Consider the following 23,104-nt stretch of genomic DNA (forward strand, 5'->3'; position numbering starts at 1 on the left):
CTCGTGCTCCGCTGCGGCTGAGAGAGAGAGAGAAGAGAGAGGGGCGAGTGAGCTAGGGTTTCGGCCGTCGCCGGCCGAGCGCCGTTTTTGTTCGCGCGATTCGGACGGACGACCGTCGGATCAGCGCGGACGGCCGAGATTGAACGGGCCGCTTCGCGGCCCAGGCCCACGTTGCGGCCTGGGCAGGCAGTGCGCGCGCGCGACAGAGAGGGGCCGGGCTGGGTGCCGAGATGGGCCGAGCCGATTGGGCCGAAAAGGAATTGAAAATGCAAATTGGCTCAAAAAGAAAATAAATAAATAAATAAAATAATAATAATAATAATAATAAATTTTCCCTGTGGGTAAAATTCATGAAAAGAGTTCATTTTTTCCGCTGCATATTTTTAAAGATTTTATTTTCATTATTAAATTCGAACCAACGGGAGAATTTAATTTTGAAAAATGGATATGTTTATTATAATGTTGTTATTATTCTGACCAACGTTGATTAATGGCAATATTATAATGAGTTTAATCATGCATTAATTCTATTTCTGCCCAACGGTGATGTAGATTTAATGTATAAACAGTTGTATGTTTTAATTTTGACCAACGTTGGAATCAAGGCATGCAATTGTTGTTATTATTTATGTTCTCACTGTATATGAATTGTGTTTTCAGGTGGATACAATTTGATGAGTTGTATCAAAGAGATCCCCACTCTCAAAGGTGACAACTACACGGAGTGGAAGAAAAAGATAGACCTGGCCTTCATCTTGGCTGAGGTGGACTGGGTAGTCACCTCACCGTGTCCCACTGAACCTGTCGCACCCGTGAGGGAGACAAACGAGGCTGATGCCGCTTGGGCAACTAAAGAGAGGGATTTTGAATCCCAAAAGATGTCCTATCACCTTGAGCATAGGAAGTGGTTCACTGCCAACAAGAAATGTTTGGCTGTGATAAAGAACACGATTGAGCCTGCAATTTTGGGCTCAATCCTAGAGTATCACACGGTCACCGAGTACCTCGATAGAATAAAGAGTCAGTTCACTGGCTCTTCAAAGACATATGCTACCTAGCTGATAAAGCAGCTGGTGACAGAGAGGTACTCTGGAAATGGTGGCGTAAGAGAGCACATACTAAGGATGAGCAATTTGGCATCCAAGCTGAAACCAATGGATCTGGCTCTCAAGGAAGAGTTCCTTATCCATCTGATTTTTGCTTCTTTGCCAAAAGAGTTTGACACTTTTGTTGTCAACTACAACATACAGCCCGAGAAGTGGGACTTAGAGAGGCTCATGGCTATGTGTGTGCAAGAGGATGAGAGAATAAAAGCTGCCAATGGTGGCACTATCAATTATGTAAAAGACAACAAGAAAAATAATTATAATGCTAACTCCTCCTCAAAGTCAAAGGGAAAAGGTCCACATCAGCCTCAGCAGAATAAGTTCACAGTGGAGAAAAATCAGTGTCTCCATTGCAAGAAGACGGGACATTATAAGAAAGATTGTCCCGATTTCTTAAAGATGATCATGGCAAAGAAAGGTGAGAACATTATTACGTTCATAAATGAATCCCTGTATGTACAGTATTCGAAATCTACTTGGTGGATTGACTCAGGTGCAACTGTTCATGTTGCTAATTCTTTACAGGGATTCCGTTCGACGAGGACTACGCAAAGAAGAGAAAGACACATTAAAGTTGCAAATGGAGTCCGAGCAGATGTTGAAGCTGTTGGCGATCTTTCTCTAGAGCTTGCTGATGGCTTCACACTTTTACTTAGAGATGTACTTTATGTTCCCTCTTTACAGAGAAACTTGATTAGTGTTTCATGCTTGGACAATGATGGATATGATTGCCATTTTGGAAATGGCAAATGTAAGATAACATTTAATAATGCATGTGTTGGTCTTGCTATCTTACAAAATGAGCTTTATTTATTATCACTACGTGATGACGTGAATGTTGTATGCGATGATGGGAACGTTGCGTGCGACAATGAGAATGTATCCTCATCTGCGGATGTAAACAGAAAACGAAAGAGAACTCACGATGCGTCGTCGAAATTATGGCACTGTCGTTTAGGCCATATTTCGAGGGGGAGAGTAGAAAGACTAGTTAAGAATGATATTCTTCCTTCATTAGAGTTCTCAGATTTAGAACAATGCAGAAAATGCATAAAAGGAAAATATGTAAAGAAAATTAAGAAAGATGCCAAACGAAGCACAGGAATTCTACAGATTATTCATACAGACATCTGTGGTCCGTTTCCTGTAAAGAGTGTGGATGGTTATGATTCGTTCATAACATTCACAGATGATTACTCCCGTTATGGCTACATTTATCCAATCAAAGAAAGAACAGAAGCATTGGATAAATTTAAGATATTTAAGGCAGAAGTTGAAAACCAACACAATTTAAAGATTAAGATAGTCAGGTCCGACCGTGGGGGGGGAGTACTATGGTCGGCATACCCCATATGGCCAAGTTCCTGGACCTTTTGCAAGGTTCTTACAGGAGAATGGCATAGTTGCCCAGTATTCTACACCGGGCGAACCTCAGCAGAATGGAGTAGCTGAAAGGCGCAATCGTACCCTGATGGATATGGTGCGCAGTATGATAAGTTACTCCACCTTACCGTTGAGCCTGTGGATGGAGGCGTTAAAAACCACCATTCATATTCTCAATAGAGTACCAAGTAAGTCGGTGCCTAAAACACCGTATGTGTTGTGGACAGGAAGAGTACCCTCACTAAACCACTTACGTGTGTGGGGGAGTCCTGCTGAGGCTAAAGTATTTAACCCAAACATTGGGAAACTAGATCCCAAAACAGTAAGTTGCCATTTCATTGGCTACCCAGAAAAGTCAAAAGGTTTTCGTTTCTACTGTCCAGACAGACATACAAAGTTTGTAGAAATGAGACACGCTGTCTTCCTAGAGGATGAAATGATGAGGGGGAGCATGGTAGCTCGAGAAATTGACCTTGAAGAGAAGCGGGTGTATGCACCCACTCCGATGATTCATGAGCCATTTTTCTCACTACCTGCTGTCGCTGCACCGACAGTGCAAGATACTGTGGTGCCAGCACCTGTTGTTATTCCACCTGTGGCAATAATGAATGACGATGAGGAACCTGTTCTTCAGGATCATGTAGAACCTATTGCCACACATGAGGGGGAGCAACAACAGCCTCAAACAGAAGATGTGCCAAATGTGGAGGCCCCTAGAAGGTCTCAAAGAGTTAGAAGATCAGCTATTCCTGCTGATTATGAAGTGTACAACACTGAAGAATTTCAAATGGAGGATGATCCCACCTCATTTGAAGAAGCCATGAGAAGTGATCATTCATCAAGGTGGCTTGAGGCCATGGAAGATGAAATGAAATCTATGAATGCCAATAAAGTTTGGGACTTGGAAATAATTCCTAAAGGAGCCAAAACAGTAGGCTGTAAATGGGTCTACAAAACTAAACTTGACTCCCAAGGGAATATAGAGAGATATAAAGCGCGACTTGTGGCAAAAGGCTTTACGCAAAGAGAAGGGATTGATTACAATGAGACCTTTTCTCCAGTCTCATGTAAGGATTCCTTCAGAATCATAGTGGCGTTAGTGGCACATTACGATTTAGAATTACATCAGATGGATGTAAAGACGGCATTTCTCAACGGGGACTTGGAGGAAAATGTTTACATGGCACAACCGAAAGGATTTGTCATGGAAGGAAAAGAACGAATGGGATGCTGCCTAAAGAAATCCATTTATGGATTGAAACAAGCTTCAAGACAGTGGTACTTGAAGTTTGATCAGACAATAAGGAATTTTGGGTTTAAAGAGAATGTAGAGGACAATTGTATCTATGCAAAGTTTGAGAATGGGAAGTTTATCTTCCTTGTCCTGTATGTAGATGATATCTTACTTGCTAGTAGTGATGTCAGTCTACTACTGGAGACAAAGAAGTTTTTGTCCTCAAAATTTGATATGAAAGATCTTGGTGAAGCTTCGTTCGTTCTAGGGATCGAGATTCACCGAGATAGAAGTAAAGGGGTATTAGGACTATCACAAAAGGCATACATAGAGAAGATCTTAAAGAAATTCAGTATGCACAAATGTAGTCCCTCACCTGCTCCTATAGTCAAGGGCGACAGATATGGGGATTTTCAATGCCCCAGGAACCAGTATGAGATCGATCAAATGAAAACGGTTCCATATGCTTCAGCTGTCGGAAGCTTACAATATGCTCAAGTATGTACGCGCCCTGACTTGGCATTTGTTACCGGGTTACTTGGCAGATTCCAGAGCAATCCTGGAACAGAATACTGGAAATTAGTAAAGAAAGTCTTGCGTTATTTGCAAGGAACGAAAGGCCTCATGATGACGTATAGAAGATCAGATTCACTCCATATAGTGGGATATTCTGATTCTGATTATGCGGGAGATGATAGAAAATCCACGTCTGGATATGTATTCACTCTCGCAGGGGGAGCTATTTCATGGAAAAGCTCAAAACAAACCGTCACTACATCGTCCACAATGTATGCCGAGTTTGTAGCGTGTTATGAGGCAACGGGGCAAGTGAACTGGCTAAAGAAGTTCATACCCGGTTTGAAGGTGGTTGACGACATCTATAGACCACTTAAGTTATATTGCGATAATAATCCAACAGTACAGTATGCTCACAACAATAAGTCAAGTGGTGCTGCCAAACACATTGACATAAAGTATTATGTTGTGAAAGATAAAGTCCGGGATCATGTCATAAGTCTTGAGCATATAAGTACCGAAAAAATGCTCGCGGATCCGCTTACAAAAGGCTTACCACCCAACGTGTTCAGAGAACATGTAGCCGGCATGGGTTTAAGGGAAAGCCTATAATTCCTGGACAAAATAAGGCCCAAAAGTTAAGTATCTATTTCAGAACAGAGTGGTGTGTTGTAGCTGTTAAATCTATCGGCAATTGACCGTGACGATGAGACATGCTCTATGCGCTAATCTGTAATGGAATGAACAAAAGTAAATGATATGAAAATGAAAGATGGAATGAGATCAAGGGGGAGATTGTTAGATTGATCTCTAACCCTAACTGGACCCAACGGTCCAGTTGGGCCCTTGATCAGCGCCCTGATCGGGGGCGCCCAGCCCACTATGGCTGGAGGGCCCCTGTCACCCTGCGCTATATAAAGAGGTGGGGGCCGGCGGCTCTTTTCACGAGGTTTGACTGAGCCGTACACCCCACCGAAACCCTAACCCTAATCCGATCTAAGAGGGGCGCAGCCAGTGACGGGAAGCCACCAGCCGCGCCGCCCTGCTCCACCACGTCGACCGCTACACCGACACAGTCCCCAACCGTCGCTGCCCGTGCGCAGACTCCATCAACGAACGTGATGGAGGCATCTGGGTCATCTACCCCGGAGGTGTTAGGTTCGTCCCTCTACCTCTCCTCTCTGTCTCTCTGTCTCTCAGTATAGATCGAGTCCTAGGTCTTTGATTCAATTGATAAGCTAGAAGTCTCTCGGGTCTACCCTAGATAGTTTCCATAGTTTCAACATGGCTCACCTGGAGGTCAGGTGCCATGTCTTAATGCGGCGACCGGGGCGGAGCACGAGCTGCCATTCGAGTTCCAGGTACTGGAGGTCGCCCTCGAGGCCGTGTGCTCGGCTCTGGACTCGAGCGTGGCTAATCTTGAGAGGCACGCTACTCCGGTGCTCGATGAGCTGACCAAGAATGTGAGCACAAGGAATCTTGATCGTGTGCGCAGCCTCAAGAGCGATCTTACTCGTCTGCTTGCCCGTGTGCAGAAGGTACAATTAGATGAGAGATTATGTGTGCTTAATTCATGACCATCTGAGTCTCTGACCATATATAGTTGCATATAAATTTTGTAGATCAAAAGTGAATTGTTATCTTTTCTTATCAGGTCTCTGAGTTTAAGCATTTCATTACCATCTGAGTCTCTGAGTTATCATCAATATAATTATTCATGCTGTTCTACACTAGGATCTGCAATTTATATTTGTTATCAGGCCAGAAATGAAATAGGACATCTTCTGGATGATAATGAAGATATGGCACATCTGTATCTAACAAGGAAGCAAGTACAAACCCACCATGTTGAGGCTATAATGTCTGCTTCCAATTGCATTTTTCCTGCCAGAGCAAGTCTGTCCAGGCTGAACTCTAGCTTTCGGCACAGCGTGAGCATTGCTACAAGTATGCATTTGGACAATGATGTGGAAGACCTTGAGATGTTGCTTGAGGCTTGCTTCATGCAGCTGGATGGAATACTCAACAGAATTTTGCCGGTTAGTTCTCTTACCAGTATTGAAACAGCATTATCGCTGTTCTCCTGAATTTTCGGTTTTGTAATTATTTAATACTGACTTGTCGTACATAATGTTTTAATAGGAATTTGTCAAATCAAGGCATCCTCAGCTTCATTATCAGTCAAAACTATGCATGCTTCTCCAAGGAACAAGTATCATAAGAACTCGGTTCTTTTCTTAAGAAAAATAAAATTTATCAATTTTTATTTATATATCAATCCCAAACTTCATCTGGGATTCCTCATTTGAAGTGGAGGGGAAGTACAATGTCATGGTCATTGATCTTCTTGGTCTAAATTTGGAGGACTCGTTCAACTACAACGACGGGAGTTATGGGTTGTCAGGCGCGCCATGTTTCTAGTACTTCCTAAAGATTTAACTCCATGTTTCTAGTACTTCCTAAAGATTCAACTCTATGGAAAAAGATAAGGCTAACGTTGTAAATTTTCTTTCAAGGGAAAACACTCTATTTACTACATCAGCATGATGTTCAGCTGGGAATTAAGCAGGTTCGCGAGGCTTCAAAAAGAATTTATGATCCTGTGTTCGAGTCTACAGTACGGTGGGTTGTTTTGATGGTGCAGCTTTGGTTCAGGAATCAGGAGGATCGCAGCAGCTGCTTCCTACAGCAGGCGTCTTTGAGCAGCGAGCTCGCCTGCTAACAGCGACGCGTCCGGGTTTGTGGCCGCACAAAAATAAAAGAGGGCAGCGTGACTTCCACTGACCTAGGTCCAGTGGCAGGCGGAGAACGGAGTCGACGACGATTGCTGACGCACGACGCCGGCGAGGCTCCAGTGCACGGGGACAGCGGAACAGTGGTGGCGGCCAGCGACCTCGTCGGCCCTGAAAATGAACTTGTCCCTATCGGGTGCAATAGGGCGGGAGGAGGCACGAGCGTGATCAGCCGAGGCAAGGATAGACATGGGGAAGGAACATAACAGTCGCAAGCCATGCACAACGCCGGCTAGTGGAGGACTGGAGGTCACGGTTATGGACGCTACAGGCGACGGTTCCCAAATCTGGTGGTGGGATTTCAGGAGGGTGGCGTGGATGACCGATTTTACTCATTGGTGAGCGTTAGGGCACTTTAATGCGCATTCATGTGATCTCGGCTAGGTGGCCATGGTGGTCTGGAAGAAGAAACGGACGACACCACGTGGCAGGAGACGAATAGGTACTGCACATGTGGCTTAGGCTGCTAGCTGATTACGCGTGGCCCAGGAATAATATAACCAGGGTCTTATTTATTTTTATATTTTTTATTTTAAATATTTAAATAAATAGACTATCGATAATAAGATTTGTAAGAATGTCACGGTGGTATTGTCACCCTTTACCACCCTCTCAGATGGTGGGTAGGGCCCATCTCCACGCTTCCCACCCTTATCACCCTCTCAGAGGAGGTAGGGACCTTGTCACGTGCTAGCCATCCTTATCGTCCTCTCAGAGGACGGTTAGCCCCTTACCGCTCTCTCAGTGGGCGGTTAGCGGCCACCCTCGCCCCCCCCCCCCCCCCCCCCACCGCTTCACCACTATATAATGTCCAAAAATCTGCCAAAATGTCCATTATAATATGAAAAAATAGAAGGGAAGAGGAGAGGAGAGGAGAGGAGGGAGAGAAGAGGAAAGGGAGGCAGCGCGGTGAAGCTGTACTATTTTTGATCTAGGGATTTTAGATTTCGCTTTCTGGTAATTTTTTAACTTATGTTTGTATTAGTAATTAAATTACCACTACATCTAAGGTTTAGTGGCATAACAATAGTTATATTATATGTGGCCTAGGGTTTAGAAATGTAAGATATGTTGTACTTTGTAGTATATTGTAAAGATAAATTTCGACATGGTAGGATATGCATCAAATGCATAGTAGTATTTAGAGTATGGTAGTTTTAATTATCTAGATTTTACAGAATAATGATGTAAGTAATAATTATAGTTAATTAGAAACTTTATTAAATAGACGGGTGGTTAATTAGTTTAATTTGGTTAGTTTGCTTAGGAGCAATATTAAATAAATCTATTGTTAGGTGATCATCGGTGTCGGTAATTTTATTAAAGTTTTAATAATCAGAAATATAGTTTTTTTATTAACATTGGATATATTTTTGAATGTTTCTAGGATGTTCGATAAATTATATTTTTAGATATAATATGGTGAAGGTCAAATTAGTTATGGTCCTAGCGGTGTAGATCTCTCTGGATTTCAGTATATCATTAAGGGACTTAGTAGAGCCAATGAGAGGACCATAGTGAGCATGTGCAAGTGGCTGATGTGCCATTTTTAACTGGATCTCCAGCAACATGAGCTTAAGCTAAGAGTTGTGATAAGCTGTGCTACTTAAGGGTACGTTGTGGAGCTCGTTCCGATTAATGCGACATCTACTTAGAGACAGTATATGGATATATCATGTAAACGTGGTCTCCCTCCTGTGCTGCTAGCTTAGGCGTACCAGAAGGAAATTTTGCGAAAGCAGTAGCAGGAACATGTCAGACAGTGGTGGATGAAGCAAACCCAGCAAATGTGGGGGACGAGCAAGATGTTAGGGATGTGCGTGAGATGCAACCGAGAGGTGTAGCTGATGAGAGGGAGCACATCCCTAGCATAATTGAAGAGATGGAGATGGAGGATCAAGAGCTGAAGGAAGCCATTGCCGATGAGGATTAATCCGACAAGGAGGGAAATACCCATGTTCATGTAGAGTGCAGGAATCAGGAATTCTCAAAGCTAATGGTCAGTGAGGCTCATCGGACACTGTGGGAATATTATGAGAACGAGGTGTCCTAGAGTGGTATGTACCCTAGTGAGGAGGTTATTATTGATGCAGAGAAATTCTGGTTGCTGTCTCTTCGGAGGCCGTTCAAGGTTGTGAAGTCGAGTAAAAGGGAGTACGGCGTCAAGTGTTTGGTGCCTGATTGTCCATTGCCTCCTAGGACTCGTAGAGCTTGAAGCTATGGCCTCCACTCAATCTTCGTCTCTTGAGCCAATCCAAAAAGTCCTCTCCCCTAGGCCTCTCGCCATGGTACTTCCTGAGGTCATCATCATCACATCCTCCGATGATGGGGACTCGAGTAGCGGGTCTCAGAAGGAGAGGAAGAAGCATCCATCGTAGATCGTCCCTGTCCCCACACTCAGTACGTTCGCCGTTACATCAAGACCTATGCTTCGGCGCAATGCTCTGCACCGGAGAGGAATTAGGATGGTGGTGATCTCGATCAGATCATCGACCAAGCAACCATCGAGGTCTTCGGTGGTGGAGCCCCTGAGTCATCGCTAGTGAAAGAGGCGTGGTCGCCTTCTCCGTCGACAACTGCCAGATCACTTTCGCGCTAGGCAAAAGACCACTCGGCATCACCGGCGGTGGTCAGCAGCTCCAGCAGGGTCTTCACCTCGACCACTTTTCCTATCCCTTATGCTGGTCGGTGGCCGATTCCTGGAGTGATTAGCTGCCACCCGAGGGAGGAGTATAAAAGGTTCCTCAACTCATTCAAGGGCGAATGAAGGTCCATACGCTTCCAAACTTTCGGAGGTGGTGGATCTTCACTATTTGCCAGAGCTAGGCGGATCCTTTCTAATACTTTTGCACTACCACATGGATTAGAGGAAAAGGGAAATATTATGTAATCAAGTAGCTAACCGAATCGAATGTAATCGGCTTACCTATAACCTACCTTTTCTATGAATAAAACTTTCAGAGTTGGTCGATATTCCACGAGTGCTCGAGTATTGCCATTTGGAGTAGATAGTCGTACTAACCCAAGTCAAGTGATTTTGACTACTATGTAAGGTCCTTCCCACTTAGGGGATAACTTGTGGCGCCGGGCCTATTTCTGCACCTTTCGTAGGACGAGGTCCCCACCAACGAGTTTCCTCGGCTGAATTATCTAACTTTGATATCTACGCAACGTCTGCTGATACTTAGCCGCTCGAATAGATGCTCGATCTCGGTACTCCCCGAGTAAATTTATGTCGTCTGCTCGTAATTGTTGCTGCCTTTCTTCCGAGTAACCTTCCACTCGAGGTGATATGAACTGCAACTCAGTTAGGAGCATCGCTTCCGCTCTATAAACCAAGAAGAACGGAGTTTCACCAGTGGCTCTATTGCTCGAAGTACGAACAGCCTATAGTACCGAGGGAAGTTCTTTTACCTAACGTTTGGAGTAGGCTTTTAGCCTATTGAAGATCCGAGTTTTGATGCCCGGTAAGACTATTCCCTTAGCATGCACAACTTGACTGTTACTCTGCGGGTGAGCTATTGAGGCGAAATGAGTTTGATACTGAATTCTTCGCATAACGCAATAAAGGTCCCACTTTTGAACTGGCTACCGTTATTTGTAATTATCCGATGCAGAATGCCGAATCGATTAATTATGCTCCTCATAAACTTCTTGGCCGCTTCTGCGGTTATTTTTTCTATGGGTTTGGTCTCTATCCACTTGGTGAACGTGTCGATAGCCACAAATAGGAACTTGTAACCACCTTGGGCCCTTGAAAATGGTCCCAGGATATCCAAGCCCCAGATGGAGAAAGGCCAAGAAAGAGGAATTGTTTGTAGAGCTTGGGGTGGTCGAGTGGTCTGCCTTCCAAAAAATTGGCAGCTCTCGCACTTTTTCACCAGATCAGAAGCATCCTGGAGGGCAGTCGGCCAATAGAATCCCTAGTGGAAAACCTTTTCGACCAAGGTGCGAGAAGACGCATGATTACCCCACATATCTCCATGGATATCAAGTAGTATTTTACTGCCCTCTTCCTAAGTGATGCACTTCATCAAGATTTTGTTACTCCATTTTCGGTAGAGCTCTCCGTTTACCAAAACATAGAGCTTGGATTTATGAGCAATTTTCTTTGTAGACGCATCATCATCAAGGATGTCTTGACCCTCGAGATAGGCTTAGAACGGAGTCATCCAAGTCGGGTAGCGTTCGAGTAGTGTAGCATCCGTGTTTGCAGATTCTACCTTGCTGACCTGGCCAGACTGCTAGTCAGGTTGGGCAGCATCCATTCGCCGAACTATCGAGACAGATGGTTTAAGGAGTTTCTCAATGAAGACCCCTATGGGTACCGGCGCTCGAGAAGAAGCGAGTCTAGCAAGTTCATCCGCACCAGAGTTAGCACTCCTTCTGATGTGCATCACTTCTAGACCTTTTAACTTTTGCTCGAGCTTTCATACCTCGAGTAAGTAAACCGCCATGTTGTCATCTGAGCACTGGTACTCCATTTGAACTTGGTTCACGAATAGCTGTGAATCCCCTTTCACAAGAAGTCATTTAATTCCAAGAGATGCAGCTATGCGGGGCTCGTTTACCAGTCTTTCGTATTCTGCAACATTGTTAGAGGCTTTAAAACCTAATTGAACAACATACCTGAGTTCGTCGCACGTTGGAGATTTGAGTACATGCCAGCCCCTGTGCCCTGGAACGTGAGCAATCCATCAAAGAAAAACGTCTAGTGATCTTCGACCATGTTTGGCCTTGCTTCTTCAACACTTGTCCATTCGGCAATGAAATCTCCTAACACTTCGGATTTCACACTTGTGCATGGTGCGTAGCTTACGTCGAACTCATTTAGCTCTACCACCCATTGCATGATTCATCCAGTCGCTTCCCGATTGCATATTACATCCTTCAATGGGTATGCCATCATGACGGTGATCTTGTGCGCTTGAAAGTAGTGTCGTAATTTCCGGGAAGACATCAATACTACAGATATTAGCTTCTATACTTGCGGATATCGTAGCTTAGCATCATGTAGAACCTCGCTCACATAATAACAGGTTTCTGGACATTGGCCCTTTTCTCGGGATATTCCCGTTCGACTACCAGTACCATGCTTACAACTTGTGGGGTAACTGAAATATACAAAAAGAGCTCCCCTTTTTCTTTAGACGGTGTAAGGATTAATGGAGACGATAAGTACCTTTTTAAGTCCTGGAAGGTGCGCTCTGCTTCTTCCGTCCACTCGAACCGTTCTCGTTTCTTCAACAGCTTGAAGAAAGGCATCCCTCGCTCGCCCATCTTGGAAATGAATCTACTAAGAGCAGCAATGTAACATGTCAATTTTTGTACCTTTTTCAGTGTTCGAGGTGACCGCATCTGGTCGAGAGCCTCAATTTCGCACGGGTTGGCTTCAATATCTCGACTCGACACCAGGAAGTCGACAAGGTTGCTAAACGGCACACCAAATGTGCACTTTTTGGGGTTGAGCATCATGCGATATTTCCTAAGGTTATTGAACGTTTCTTTGAGATCGTCAACCAATGCGTTTCTGGTTTTTGGTTTGACTACAACATCATCGACGCATGCTTCTACATTGCGCCTGATTTGGGGTTGCAGACAGTTTTGAATACACATTTGATACATAGCACCAATATTTTTAAACCGCAAGGCATCTTTACATAGAAAAATACACCGAAAGGAGTAGTAAAAGCCGTTTTCTCCTCATCCTCTAATCCCACGCTAATTTGGTGATACCCTAAATAGGTATCTAGAAAACATAACAACTCATAGCCTGCCGTAGAGTCGACGATCTGGTCGATGCGCAGGAGAGGAAAAGGATCCTAGGATAAGCCTTGTTGAGGTCGGTGAAGTTAACGCACATTCTCCATCTGCCATTGGCCTTCTTGACGAGGACGGGATTCGCGAGCCATGTAGGATGACGCACTTCTCTAATGAAGCCCGCCTTTAGGAGCTTATCGACCTCCTCCTGGATGGCCTGCTTCCTATCTTTCGCAAATCTTTGCTGCTTCTGCACCACAGGTTTGGCGTCAGGTTTAACAGCTAGTCGATACTCAATCACCTCCCTGGGGACCCTAGGCATATTGGACGGTTGCCATGCAAACACGTCTTGGTTTGCCTGGAGGAAGGTGATGAGCTCCAGTTCCTATTTGGAGTCAAGGTTGGCCCCAAACTTAACCGTCTTGGATGGTTCAGACGGGTCGAGGGGCACTGCCTTGACGCAACCATCGGTCTTTTTGTTGCTAACGCCGTCGTTGGTCTTGCCTTTGGCGTCGTCAGGTTTAGAAGTGCCAGCAAGACTTATGAGCCTAGAATCTTTGACCTCGACAACAACTTGGTGCCTTTGATGCTTAGAATTTGCGTCCTTAGGAATGATGGCCACTCAACTGAAGTGTTCGAACATTTCCAGGCTTTGGTTGTCACATTTGACTACTGCGCGCTGATCTTCTTTAACTATAATAGCCCCATTGGGACCCGGGATGTTGAGTGTTTGGTAGGCATAGTGAACCACCGCCATTAACTTGCCCAGCATTGGGCGGCCTAGGATCATATTGTACGTTGTCTCAAAGTCCACGACATCAAAGGTCAGCTTTTCTGTACAGAAGTTGTCGCATGTACCAAATGTGATCGGCAGCTTGATCTGGCCGAGAGGTATGGTCGATGAGTTTGGAGTTATGCCGTGGAAAGGCATGACTCCTATCTTAAGCTATGATCTTTGAATTCCTATCTTGTCCGAGGTTTTGGAGAAAATGAGGCTGAGTATAGTCGGCTGAACCACGATCGGGTATCGACCAGGATGTGGTACCGCGGTCGGATGGTTGGTTTGATCAAAGGTGATTGACTGTTCCGACCACTTGAGATACCGAATGGGCCCAGTTAGGGCCAGGTTGACTTCTCGCTCGACCGTCTTGTACTGCCTTTTGGACTTGTACGTGGTGGATCCTCTGAAGATGTGCGCCAAGCTGTGGTCAGTCTCATGGAACTAGGGCTTGTCACCCTCAACATTCGGCCTAACCTGCTTACTACCATGCTCAGCATTCGCCTTGATCTTTTCATCAAGTTTCTTCTTGAACACAAGCACTCGTCAAAGTCATGTTGGTTGCTCCGATGGATGTCACCACTTTCCACCACCTCAACTGAGGCCTTTGTTATCCCCAATGTTACGTGATTTGCTCCTGTCGACCGCAGCTGTAGTCGTATCGGGACCCTTGCACTTGTTACCAGGTTTGTTCTTCTTTCCTCCGCTCTTCGAGGACTCGGGTTTGTCCTTGCTAGATTGAAGGTTTTTTGAACGCACCTACACTTCCCCTCATTTTGTGCACTTGTCAGCCAACTTGAAAAGATCTTTGACCGTGCGGATCTTCCGAGTAGCCATCTTTCCACGCAAATCTGTGTCCTGAACATCTCGTTTGAAGGCGGTGATTACTGACTCATCAGAGATGTCCGGGATCGTGTTATGGTTGTCGCTGAACCGACGGATGAAATATCGAAGGGATTCGTTGTTGCCTTGCTACAGTTGGTGGAGGTTGTTCTCTGTTCTTAGGCGCTCGAATGTGCCTTAGAAATTGGCTATGAATTGAGCCTTAAGTTCTGCCCAGAACGAATCGAGTTGTGCAACAAGTTTAGCAACCAGGACCTTGTGGGTCCATCAAGGATGGTTAACAGGTAATTGGCCATTACTCGATTGTCATCATCGACTGCTCAAATGATCGTGGTGTAGATCTACAACCACTCATTGGGATTGATCTTCCCGTCGTATTTCTGGATTGGGCCTGCTTTGAACTTTTCGGGCCATTGAATCGATCGGACTTCGCATACGAAATCCTTGCAGCCCATGTCGAACTCATCAGGAGGAGGTGGTGGAGGATTGTCACACCTATCTCTTCGAGCAGGGGAGTCATATCGACCATCTCGTCCTATAGATCTACGGTCGTAGTAGTGGCGATCGTCTTCAAGACGTTCCTCATGATGGTTTTCGATCACCATACGTAGATCATACCGGTTGTGCGAAATACGGTTCCTCAGATCTTCCTGATTCCCACGCCTATGGATAGGGCAGCTACAGTTTGGCCCACAGTATCGTATTCAGGCTCAACCACCTGAGCTTCCCATATGAGATTCCTTTACTCGAGAGCTTTCCCTCCTGTGGCTCCTCGATCCGAGACAGTTCCGATTGGGGGGCCTAGAGTTGCGGGGATTGTTTGCTCGAGCGACTTGATTCTGAGCTGCATCGAGTAGGATCTTGACTTGATTGACCATAGGAGTTAGTGGATTCGTCGGATCTAACTTTGGAAGGGATCTGAGAATCAGATGAGCTCCTTGTACGTTAGCATCTGGAGTACTGAATATGTCGCTACTGAGGCTCGGTTGCGATCGAGCTGAAGAAACCTCATGATGACTGTTCGGAGGGAGCTTGTTCCTTAAGCCGTGGGCTGTTACGGGTGTAGGTACTCCCACCAGAAGTCGTCAGGAATGGCCAGGAGGCATCTTTCTTCCTGTGGTCCGCCGGTGGAGGGCCGTGTCAGGTGCACGTATAGCTTCAGATGTGGATGTTTCTAGTGGTAACTCGGTGCCAGTACCGCCGGTAGCGACAACTGTTGCTGGATCTCCAAAAATTTCTACATTGTTGTTGACCACGGCTTTTGGATCTATCACCATTTGTCAGCTGGTGGGGGGTCGTCGCCTCTAGCCATAAACATGAATCGATCTGTTCGGCTGCTCTGGCTAGCATTAGAGTCACCGTTGCCACCCTCATCGCTATCGGTGTCCATGCAGTGGAGAACATTAGGCTCCGCGGGATCCCACTTGAGATGTCCCACCTCGCGGTACGCATCCATTGGTCTGGACTCAAAGGTACCGGTGTGGATCAGTCCACCTTGATTGTCCCAACGAAAAACCATAGTTCTAAAGATGATTTCCGAGTCGATGGGAGGGGACTCGAAGATATCCACCGTCGACTTGAAGGGGTCGTGGAAGCCGGTGTCGGAGAATCAAACGCAAGAGTGAACCTGAGACATGATTAATCCTAAAAAACAGAAGAAGGCCCCTACCTGACGTGCCAAACGTCGAAGATTAGTTCCCAACAATATGTCCATAATTGACTGGGTACCTTCGAGTGCAGAGATTAATCACGAGGCAAGACAAACAATGTATACAGGTTCAAGCCTCCGATTGGAGTAATACCCTACATCCTGTGAGAGTATTGCTGCCGTGTATTGATGATCTCAAGTACAAGCAAGGTGGCTAAAAATATTATAAGGAGTTGATTGGATTTAATCTATCCTAGGGCTAAAGCTGTCGAGTAACTCCTCTGTTGATACTTGCCTCTCTCTCTTTTGTTCTCTCGTGTGTTTCGTCCAATCTTTCGTTGTTGTATTGTATCCTCCCCCAGCCTTTCCGCCTTATATAGGGGTCAGGTACTAACTCCTATTCAGCCGTAGTCGATAGAGAGTTGTCTTCCTTGACGTCCAAGTTTTGAATACTAGTCGTATCGAGTTGGGTAACCAATCTAAACCTTCTTGGTATATACTTCCTTGACTCTAGGTTTTATCAGGTACCGCTGATTTGGTTCCGTGATATCTGTAGTTGCCCAATATGCGTTGTATATACTCTGTTTGTGTATGATACTCTTTATGTGCATATACCCCATAGTTACATATTCGACAGGTTTCTTTTCCTTTTGTTTTTTTTCTATTTCTAATCTTTTCTATACTAGAGCAAAACAACTCCAAATAAAAGCCAACAAAAACCAATAAAACCCTAAATGCCTAACTCCAGCATGAAATGCATTTCAAGCAAGATATATCCTATGCCAAATTGGATTTAATTTAGAAAATAGGTTTTATCCTATTCTATTTATTTAAACCCTAATTAAATTCTAGAAAAATTTAGAAATTTGAAAAAATTGAAAACCAGGATGTTATAGTACAACACACCTGTTGACATACGGACCCGAGCCCCACGTGTCAGCGGGCGTGCAGTATGTCAGAGGATCCCCGTCCGATCTGGTGCTTAGTTGCTAAGCTAGGAGGGCTCTTTCAACGCCTCGTCTCTTTTGTACCTAATCAAGTGACGTCTCCATGGACACCTCTCTCTAGTTCCCCACTGGTACCTTGTTCCAAGCTACACGATGATCAAAATGAAGTATGTAAATCATCATTTAAAAAACCAATAATAAATAGTACTTTCCATAAGGCTCGAAGCATGAAAAGGAGAAGTGGCTCATTGGACCAGCGAGCTCCATATAAGGAGAGGTGTGGGGTGGGGCATGAATGGGTGAGCCACTATAAAACCCAAGTTGTAACCCTCCACATGATCTCCCAAAATCCTAGCCGCACGCGTGGTGCTAGCACATCGGTGCTCGACGATCCTACCGAGTACATGTGGATATCGTAGAGGCGCTGCTGCTACTGTGCACTGATCTCCTCGGCGTCAAGATTGTGACGCTTCTGTCTGGCTAGTCAAGGACCTACTCGGCTGGTCAACATAGTTGCTTGCTTAGTCATGGAGCACGACATGACCACTCGGAGTTGGTCGAGGAGCACAATCACCTGCTCAGAGCTGGTCGAGGAGTATTACCACCTGTGCGGGGATAGTTGCGGATCTGATCGAGAAGCTGCTCGAGGAGTTTGACGCGCACGACGTTAAATTGGTCTACTCCAACTCTTCTTCCGCTGCATTGCGTGTCAAGTAGTAATGATCTATAATCTCCTATTTACATGGTTTCCTGGGTGAATTCTTTTTATACCCTCCCTCTGATGAGATGGACCCCTCTGTGTTTCTCAAAATGGGACAGACCTCGGGTGCATGAGGATTCACAACTTCCAAGCCAGATTACTTGTCATGCTTTGGATGTGCAGAAACATGCAAAGGTGGATATGTCGGCTATAATGGGTAAGAAAATGGATTGCAGGGCTGATATTTTTTCCAAGGAGCAAGAAGAAAACCAAATGGAAGAAGACAAGCTAGATAAAGGTCTCCATGGAAGATATGTGGTTGATCCCCTTCTTCAAGCTCCAGTTCCAGGAAGGGCAAGTGAGAGAAATGCCCACATGGTGGGTCTCACCATTCACGAGGTTGCTGCTCAAAGGGCCAAGAAATGGAATCTTGAAGGTAACTCAAATTCTTGTAGCATTACTCAAGGCAATAATTTTTCTTTTAACGCAATGTTTTTTTTATGATATTATAGATAAAACATCTGGAATGGGAGTGATGATTAGGTCCTCTGATTATAAAATTGTTAATCTGATTAAAAATCTGGAAGATGTTAGAGCTGCTTTAGCTTCTAAATCTCAACCTCCTGCTATTCCTTTAGATTTAGTTGCTCTTATTGAGGAAATTTCTTCCCCTATAATGTTAAGTAAGAATGATGTCTTGGTTTCAGACAATGAAACATGGGTGACACCCCTAAGAAGAAGAGTATTTCTAGAGTGAAAGTTACTTCTCTATGTAATAAGAAAAAAAGGATCATGAGATCAGGAACGTTAAAGGAAGGGATTCCAAAATCATAGAGACCTGTGAGGGAAGTTAGAAAGAAAACCAAAAGGTATCCATGAAATGGTGTTTTTGGAATTGTAGGGGCATATGTAAGAAAGGGATGAGCATCTGTCTAAGAGACCTTTTGTGTTCCCAGCACCTGGGTTTTGATTGTCTCCAAGAAACTATGAAGAAATATTTTTCTTCAAATGCTCTTAAGAAATTTGATCCTAATGCCAAATATGTTTGTCATTGGATCCTTGCTCAAGGGAAATCTGGTGGAATATTGAGTGGTGTTAATCCTGATTCTTTTGATATTAAACAAGTTGATCTTGGTAAGTTCTTTATCCAAATCTGGATCTATGATAAAAATCTGAGAAATGACTAAATGCTTTTGAACATTTACGGTCCTGCTCAAGATGATAATAAAGATGAATTCCTGAGTGAATTATCTCATTTTTGCTCCCAATCTCAATTGTCTTTGTTGATTGGTGGGGATTTTAATATTATGAAATATAATCACGAAAAGAACAGGCATACTTGTCTTTCTAGATTTTCATCTTTGCTCAATGAGGTTATCCATACTCATGAGTTAAAAGAGGTGCATATGCATGGTGAGAAGTTTACTTGGTCTAATAATAGAAGTGTGCCTACTTTGGAGAAGTTAGATCCTTATTAATGTTGTTATGTACCTCTTGGTCACAATTCAAAAAATTGTCAGAGATAGATCTGATCATAACCTCCTTCTCATTTCCTCTGGCAATAAAAAAAGGTTGAATAAACCTCACTTCCAATTTGAGCTTTCTTGGCTTGAGAATAATCAGTTTAAAGATGAGGTTAAGAAAATTTGGGAGGCTAAGGTGGTTGGAAAGAATATTTTGGATGTGGTTACATAAGTTCAAAAAACTAAGAAATTATCGCAAAGGGTGGGTGGTAACTTGACAGGCCAAAATAGAAAGAAAATGAACATTTTGAGGGAAGAGTTATCCCAAATTGAATTAATGGAGGAAGATAGCCCCCTTGATTTAAATACTGCGACTAGAAAAATGTTAATCAATGATGAACTAGAAAAAATGTTGCTAGATGATGGGCTCTATTGTTGTAAGAGATCTATACCAAGGCTCTTAAAAGGTGACAACAATACAAAGTTTTTTCATAGTGTTGCTAATGGTAAAAAAATACATTTTTTCCTTAACACATGAGGGAGCTAAAATTTATGGGGATGAGGAGTTATTACAACATGGCATAACTTATTATAAAGAGTTGTTTGGTAAGGATGTGAGTCATGATATTGATCTTGATCAGTTAGTTTGGGGAGATCATGAAAAGTTTCATGATCTTGATAATGGAAAGTGAGATTAAGAATGCCTTGTTCCAGATAGAAGCAAAACAAGGCATTAGACTTTGATGGTTTCCTTTCTGATTTTTATCAGCATTGTTGGGAGATTGTTAAAGATGATTTCATTATTTTGTTTCAAAAGTTTTTTGAGGTTGTGATTGATATTAGTCACTTGAATTATTGTGTTATCACCTTGCTGCCCAAGGTTTCTGATGCTGAAAGAATACAACAATATAGACCTATATGTCTTCTCAATTGTTCTTATAAGTGGATTACTAAAGTGTTGACTTTAAGGATGGAGCTTTCTATGAATAAATTGATGAACCGCTTCATGAAACCAAAAGAAGTCATCAGATTGGTTTAGTGTTAAAATTTGATTTTGAGAAGGCTTATGATAAAGTATGTTGGGATTTCCTTTTCAAATGTTTGATGATGAGGGGCTTCAGTGCTAAATGAAGGGTTTGGATTAAAAATGTGGTTAGTGGAGGAACCCTATGTGTTAAGCTGAATAATCAGATTGTCCCATATTTCACTAGCCATAAGGGCGTGAGACAAGGTGATCCTTTCTCCCCTTTCTTATTCAATTTGGCTGCTCATTGTTTGGTTAAGTTAATTTGGCTCAGTCTCGAGGGGAAATCACTGGTATGGCTTTACATCTTTTTGAGAATGGCATTAGTATACTACAATATGCCGATGATACAATTTTCTATCTGGAAAATGACATGACTAAAGCTAATAATCCCAAATTAATCCTGTATTTGTATGAGTTGATGCATGTCCTTTAGATTAACTTCCAAAAAAGTGAGGTCATTTGTTTAGGGATGATGAAACAATTGCTGTTGAATATGCAGACCTATTCCATTACCAAATTGACAACTTCCCCATAAGATATCTTGGGGTGCCTATGAGCCCTAACAGATTACATGTTGATTGGGTGTATGTTGAAGAAAACATTTTCGAAAAGCTTGAAGTTTGGAAAGGTGGCTTAATGTCAATAGGAGGAAGGGTTACTTTGATCAATGCTAGGCTATCTAACATCGCTATATATCATATGTCTATGTACTTGATGCCCAAGATTGTGTTTGAAAGAATTGATTTGGCTAGAAGGAATTTTTTTGGCAAGGAGGAGGCACTAAGAAGAAGTATCATTTAGTTGCCTGGGACAAAATCTGCAGGCCTAAGAAAAAGGAGGGTCTAGGTATCAAAGTGATTAGAAAAATGAATTATGTCTTAATGTTCAAATGGTGGTGGAGACTAGAACAAGGGGATGGTATGTGGCAGGAAATTGTTAAGATAAAAAACACTCCTATTACTCTGGTTCAACACAAGCATAATGGTTCTTCCTATTGTCTGACCTTTTAAAGGTTAGACACCTGAATCTTCAAGGTAGAAAGATGCTGGTAGGAGATGGAAAAAAAAACACTAGATTCTGGGAAGATTCCTAGATTAAGAACAAGCCTCTCTCCTTACTTTATCCTTCTTTGTACAACATATGTGAGAACAAGAATGCTGCTGTTCAGGATGTGTACTTAAAGTTGTGATACGTTCCTTTTAGGAGGTGGTTTTCTGGTGCTTGCAAGTTCAACATGGGAAATTAGAAGAGAGGTGCTAGAAGTTATTCTCTTAGAAAATGAGAATAGAATAATCTGGTCTTTACATTCAAAGGGATGCTATGCTGTTAAGTCAATATATGATTGGTTGATGAGAGAATCTCCCAACCATCCATTTAAGCATATTTGAAAAGCCAAGATCCATATGAAGATTAAGATTTTTCTTTGGCTTTTGAACAAGATGCCTTTCTTACCAAAAAATAATTTGCTCAAAAGATGATGGGTTGGGGATGGCTCCTGTTATTTTTTTAACCCAATCTGAGAGTTGTAGACATTTGTTCTTCCTCTGTCCTATTGCTAAAATAGTTTGGGACTTTTATGACTGTTTGGATTAGGGTTGTAACTATTCCTAGTTTTGTTTCTTAATATTTTAATTGGGTTGAATATCATGTGAAAGAGGGCGGGATTTTTTTCACAACTAGTTTAGCCTCAATATGTTGGGCTATCTAGAAAGCCCGCAATAGAGCCTACTTGGATAAGAAACTGGTCCGGTATTTCAGTGAAATTATTTTTCATACTTGTTCTTTCTTAAACATTTGAGCATATTTTCTAAAATAGACAAGCAAAGAGAGGATGAAGAACTTCAGGAGCTGGATGATCTTGACATCTCTATCTGAAGGAGTTTCTCCATACTTGCTTTTGCCTAGTTATAGAACTATGTGATCTGATTATAAGCAGTGTTCTTTTGTTGTTGGTCTAGATTGTTTCTGTGGTGTTACTCATGGTTAAATCTTTGTCTTTTGATGCTATATGGTGTTGGGTTTTCTCTTGCTTTGATATCCCAAACTATAAACTCTGTGGTAGTACTGGTTGTTCCGTTAACCATGGGGAATCCCCATGTTAAAAAAAAATCACCATCAAAACCCACTGTTATGCTCTTACAACGGAGAATTGAACCGAGCCTGTTAACTGGTTTTTCTCGGTTCTTAGTTTTGTGTGGATTTTTATATAGTTTTTTCTATTTTTTATTAGGTGAAGTTGGAAACAGAACTAGGAGAGAATAACTTAGGAACTAACTTATACTCTATATAGTAAGAGATTTGACCTCAGACTACACCCAATGGAGTCATTTCAACACATGCCTCCAACGTACAGACCACTGGCCGAGCTAGTTGGGATTGAGGCCCAGAGAACCTGATATGCATGCGACCAACAAACGTCCGTATGAAATGGCACAGATCGCTATCGAACATTTGCCACACCTGAAGGCCAACCAAGCCAGAAGTCCAAAGAAACCCAGAAGACGAAAACACATGCAGTCACGCACGAAGCTGAAAGAAAACAAAACAGAGACACACCGTCAAAAAAAAAAAAACACACACACACACACACCCCGAAAGACAACGAGTAAAGAATATGGGGGCTGGTTGGTTAGGCGATAAAGGGAGCTAGATAAATTTTACTCCTGTTTCAAAAATTTGGTTTTCGTTTGATTTGAGGGTAAAATTTAGTTATGTTTCGAAAAAATTTAGCTAGTCAATTTTTTTTTATAATGTTTCTAGGCAAATCTCAGACGACCAAATCATCCGTCAAAATTTTTAACTAACTAAATTTTAATTTGATCTCAAACCAAACACTATTTTAACAACTAAAATTTAACACTACAATGATTTAATCCGTGATCAAATTTTGACTTAGCCTATTAAGGC

General features: G+C 43.1%; 1 protein-coding gene across 1 annotated transcript; it reads left to right on the forward strand.

The window, feature by feature from the left end:
- Positions 1-343: 343 nt before the first annotated feature.
- LOC133926433 (uncharacterized) lies at positions 344-1,941 on the forward strand. Its single transcript, XM_062372373.1, has 2 exons — positions 344-1,524; positions 1,632-1,941. The coding sequence occupies exons 1-2, from the start codon at positions 1,125-1,127 to the stop codon at positions 1,676-1,678; spliced, it is 447 nt and encodes a 148-aa protein (XP_062228357.1). The 5' UTR covers positions 344-1,124; the 3' UTR covers positions 1,679-1,941.
- Positions 1,942-23,104: the final 21,163 nt, after the last annotated feature.

This window comes from Phragmites australis, chromosome 8 (genome assembly GCF_958298935.1).
Source record: "Phragmites australis chromosome 8, lpPhrAust1.1, whole genome shotgun sequence".
In the NCBI taxonomy this organism is placed as follows: domain Eukaryota; kingdom Viridiplantae; phylum Streptophyta; class Magnoliopsida; order Poales; family Poaceae; genus Phragmites; species Phragmites australis.